Below are 5,159 nucleotides of genomic sequence, written 5' to 3' on the forward strand. Positions count from 1 at the left end.
CTCTCATAAATATATATAAAATTATATGAGTATAAAATTTATAATATATTATTAATATAAATAATTATAATAAATAATATATAATTAAGTCATTTTATGAGTAAATGAGCAGAGTTCACTTAAATTTAAGTTTGGTTTATTTAATAAATGAGCTCAAATTTAAATTGAAACTTGACTGACAAACTTATAAGCTCATCTTATTGAATTGTTAAAGGAGTTAAGTTTAAATTGACTCATAAGTGATCTTAACTCATTTTCAACCCCTAATATTTAAATAAAATTGTATTTTGACTTTAGAATCAAGACTAATTACTCCACCCAAAAAATAGACATCTGAAATTTATTTTAACTGATTATTAGTTTATTGTTATTACATTTCATGTTTATCCAATTTATATTTCATTGTCTACTTATATTTTTCTTTTCATTATACAAGGATGGCTCATGTACTTAGTTGCTCTGACCCTGCATAAACGCATCTGATCTGAAGTGCAATTTGAAGCTTATACGACAGATTCAAAACTAGTCAGAATTAATTTAATAAATCAAACACGTGATCATGATTACACATATATATGAACAAATAGAATAATAACATTCGGAAAATCGCCAAGGCCACACTATATGGTTACATTCATATCTGCCGTATATTATAAGGAAATGACTTTACAAGTTACAACAAAGCCAAGCAATATTAATAAAACAAGCAATAAAAATTAAGTCACCTAACTCCTTCCAAGGGATATGAATATGATCATCACTGCAAACTTTGTAGCTCCGTTTGGTATTAGTTCAGAATCAAAATACAGATATATTTAAGGACACAGAACTATTTTAAAAAATATAAAAGTAAGTAAAATGTCTCTGTTATCTTAATATATCTGAATTTTATGTCTTGAAACACTTATCAAACGGTAGCGTTTAGTTAACTATTTGTTGTTGTGCTGTTTTGAATCAGAGCTAAGAGGACTCCTTCCCAAGTTTGCCAACCTTACTTCTCTGGCCATTGGACTGTGAGGACCTCTTGTGCCGGACCGAGGACTGTGCTCGGCCGAAAGCTCGCCACGGCGAGAATTGAACGACAGTCTTGGGCTCTGAAGGCCTTTGAGATCATTTCCTGGAGTTGGAGTTGAGCTTGTGACCTTAGGACTGTTAGTGCGCCTAAACTCTCCACGGCTTCTAGTTATAACTTCATCTAAGATTTCACCTTCACCAACTTGAGAGGCACCAGCTCCAAACTCTGATTGCTGTTAACAAAAAACACATACAAAATGAGTAACTATTAAGTATAAACTATGCATGAAAATGTGACAATTTTGGATCATCTTACTGTTGCAATGTTATATGGTAAAGCAGTTTGTTCTTCATATGATGCTGCATCCAAGTCTTGAAGGTGTGGCCCTTTGAAAAATCTTGGGAGAAAGTACTGTCTTACAGGAACTAAGAGCATGATCATCATTGGAAACATGACACCAGCAATTGGAACCCAAGTTAGCCCAAAGCATACAAGAAGATAAAGCGTTTGGAAGATTGTGAATGTTGCAATTGTCTTGAATGGTACTGTTTCCACAAATGTAGCATGGTAATCCTCAAGCACCCTGCAAAAACAAGACGAAATTTCAGATTTTGCAATCATTAATGTACTAAAGTTTAACATAAGAAATAGAACATACTTGTATCTTCTGCTAGGTGCAGTGAAGAGAAGAAGGATCCTCTCCCAGAACTGGTTTCCGGGCAAACTTTCGATGGCCATGAATGCAAAGTAGCCCCATAGGACTGAGGTTGGAATCTTCTTGAGTAAAGGCATGGCTGCAACACATCCTCCCACCATGGTTGACTGAAGTAAATTGCTTAGACGTTGTTCTTTTACCTCAACAGGAAGCAAGTCATCTATCTCTTTCTCAACATCAAATAGAGTCTCATCCACTGGTGCATCCATGTTTCCCATGCTTGTAGCTGCTATTATTGTTGATTCTTTGAGCTCCTTTAGTCCTTGTGTCTGGTCACAAGATGTTCACATATATAATATATAGTATGGTACAAATTATTTAAGCATATATATGTTTTATTGAAACTTAAATAAACACTTACTCTAGCAGAAGGGTCTTGGTAAACAAGAGGTGTCTGCATCTGATGATAGGCTTCTTGCATATTACCATACAACTGTCCTAAACTAGCATTTTTTCCTATACTTTTTCGCGCCGTTGCCACGAGTCTGTTGCGAAGCAGCTGCATAACTTTCTTGGTGAGTTATATGTTCATAAATCACGATTCATGGTTTCATATTATTAACAATGATCATACACCTATGAGCTGATTTTATTACCTGATGTTTAAGAGTTGCAAGACTCTTTGTGTGCATTGGTGATTGTGGTATGACTCCGTTTGCAGGAGGTATTCCAATAAGGCCACACATTAAGGTCTTCCATCCAGAAAGAAAAAACAATAAAAGAAGATGATTTACCATTACTAGAGAAACAATTAACAAAATAATTTCACATGAAAATAAAAGTTGCATACCAAGAACCCCAAAAGAAGCAAATCATAATGGTAAGAAGATGGTTTTCTCAAATTGAACTCGTTCTGCTGTGCAAGCTGGGATGCCACACTATGATCAAAGTAATAAAGCACTGCAATCATGGTTGCTGGGATAAATGCTCCAATTATGTACACCACAGGAACTTGAAGCATATCCTGTCATAAGAAATCAATCTATTTATAACTTAAACAGATTCATATATCTTGTGTTCTTTAGACTTTAGAGTTCTACTAATGTGGAATACATGCCTTAATGACAGTCCAATTCTCATATGCACCTGGAGACCATGGATTTGGGCTGAAGAGGCGCCTTGGTATACCACTTGGAACACTTGAAGATGGTATGTAGGACACACCAGTCCAAACTAACACCATAAGTGGCACACCATAATCTGCTATTAAGCTCCTAAGCCAACCTGTAGCAACACTTAACAAAATTAACTTCATAATGCATAGTAATTACTAATTAGAGAAATGATATTCGAATCACTTCATCTGGTAAGTACTTACCACTACCATAGCGCCATGACCTGGCCTTTCTGCTTCTCAATGCAGTGAGAAGAAGGCCAAATGAAAGGACTAATGCAAACATGCCATTAGCAAATCTCCATGAAGGTAAGAATTCGATTGCTTTCGGATTCTGTCGTTCCGGTATGCGAAACTCATCCACCAGACCCTGTGACAATGATGATGACACTAGAATGTTATGTTATGTTAAGATAACATAAACATGGGTTGCAAAGAAAGTATGTGTGAATTGAGAATTTTAGATATACTAATATTAATTACTTTGATAGCTTGTTGCATGAAGAGCATTGCAATGAGAAGGCCAAACAACTCTCCTGCAATTCTTGTAAACCTATTGATTATGGAGCAAGCGCCAAGAATGGCCAACAAGAAGAGCAAGAGTGCCGTCCATACACACACCCAACCAGTCCATGCCAGAAAGAGTTCCCTACCCAACTCTGCTCTCTCCTTTGCAAAATTGAACATGAATGTGTACATGATTACAGTAGGCTCTGCCACACCCAATATCAGCAAAGGTTGACCACCAATGATTGAATGTATCATGCCACATATTGAAGTTGAAGTCAGTGTTTGAACCGCAGTTAGAACACCATCTGCAAGTAAGGTACATACATAATCATATCAATATCATCAGTCTTTGAATTTAATAGTAATGAGTATAGTACATATGTATGTATAGTACCTGTGTCTCGCTCTAGTTGTTCACCAAATGAAATGACAGGGATTGCAGATGCAAAGAATATGTATGTAGTGGGGGCCCAAATCCTGAGAGAATTAAAACATAGAGCCTATAAGACATTTATAAAATAATAATAATGAGCATATAGATATATGTATTAATGTATATGTATACCTCAAACCAGCTTTGATTCCACCAGTCCAATCTTGCTTATAACACATCAATCTTCCTCTGAGATCATTCTTGATACCTTCCAATGGTACAAATGTTTCTTCCATTGCTTAATAGCTTCTTGAGTTGAGTCTTATGAACTTGTCCACCACCAATATGAGATGATATTGTCTATGTTATCAACTTATCATCAGCATCTATCTTGCTTCTTGGATGCCATTGAAGAAGAGAGGAGAGAGGGGGTGAAGAAGTGCAGGCTGGCAGTGCAGTGAGAGATTGAATGAATGTTGTAAATAAGCCAAGAAAGCAGCCAGCTGTACTTCCTGGGAATTGGACTCTTTATTTTCTCATCTCACAACAAACAATGTTTGCGGTGGATCACTATTTATAAGCTTTTTTAAAGAGGCTCTGGTAATTGTAAAAGCTCATTACTCTCAACAATACATTTTCATGTAAAAGTTATACTATGCACTGTAAACGTCATTACTCATTACTATTTAAGTATTTACTATCATTTTTATATAAAAATAATATTATATATTATTAAATATGTCTCAAAATTGTCAATTGTATATCACCTTCAATAATCAATGCCCATTCCAAATTTTCAATCTTTTTTTGCCATAAAGAAAATAAAGGCACTAGCCTGGTCCCACTATGTATGTGCCAATTGGGATTCTCAATTCACATTCCTCTATTTTATACAACATATAAAACAAAATTTGGGTCTTTTTACACAATGTTACTCGAGCCATGTTGTCAATTTCACTAAGATTAAGATAATGTTTTAATATATGTTATGGTAACTCGTATTAAACAATCCTTTATTTTATTTTAACATATCTGTTTAAAAATTTTAAACTATCAACTTCAAAGATCACTATATGCGAGTTTCACCTTTACCATAACATACCAGTGATTTTTAAGTTGCAAAGAAGTAGCACATGTCAAGTTATTAATTAGTAATTCCTTAATTATAATATATAAAGTGTGGAATTCTATAGTACAATAATTGTATAATCTCTATGCGAAATAAGAACTAATATGATGATGCATATGGTATACAGCGAATAAATGGGAAAATCCACCCACTCGTTGAGTAAATAGCAACCCATATTAAAGACTATCTTATTTAATCCGATATTATATTCTATCCACTACTACTACCTTGGAGGGTCCATCTCATTTCATTTACTAGAGAACGCAACCACGCACCATTATTAAAGATTATTATTATTATGCA

General features: G+C 34.7%; 1 protein-coding gene across 1 annotated transcript; it reads right to left on the reverse strand.

Annotated features, from left to right (window-relative positions):
* Positions 1 to 576: 576 nt before the first annotated feature.
* On the reverse strand, positions 577 to 4,280 carry LOC107492354 (boron transporter 1). The gene is made up of 11 exons (XM_016113373.3): positions 3,920 to 4,280; positions 3,749 to 3,831; positions 3,328 to 3,659; positions 3,049 to 3,214; positions 2,788 to 2,954; positions 2,521 to 2,694; positions 2,327 to 2,422; positions 2,092 to 2,229; positions 1,674 to 1,999; positions 1,331 to 1,598; positions 577 to 1,247 (listed from the first exon to the last, which is right to left on the reverse strand). The coding sequence occupies exons 1-11, from the start codon at positions 4,021 to 4,023 to the stop codon at positions 930 to 932; spliced, it is 2,172 nt and encodes a 723-aa protein (XP_015968859.1). The 5' UTR covers positions 4,024 to 4,280; the 3' UTR covers positions 577 to 929.
* Positions 4,281 to 5,159: the final 879 nt, after the last annotated feature.

Source organism: Arachis duranensis, chromosome 6 (genome assembly GCF_000817695.3).
Source record: "Arachis duranensis cultivar V14167 chromosome 6, aradu.V14167.gnm2.J7QH, whole genome shotgun sequence".
Lineage (NCBI taxonomy): Eukaryota > Viridiplantae > Streptophyta > Magnoliopsida > Fabales > Fabaceae > Arachis > Arachis duranensis.

Coding starts and splice junctions, on each gene's coding strand:
- LOC107492354 (XM_016113373.3), bottom strand. CDS start 4,023: ATGGAAGAAACATTTGTACCATTGGAAGGTATCAAGAATGATCTCAGA. Junction 2,423..2,520: donor TGCTTCTTTTGGGGTTCTTG/GTATGCAACTTT, acceptor TCTGGATGGAAG/ACCTTAATGTGTGGCCTTAT. Junction 1,248..1,330: donor TACCATATAACATTGCAACA/GTAAGATGATCC, acceptor TTTTGTTAACAG/CAATCAGAGTTTGGAGCTGG.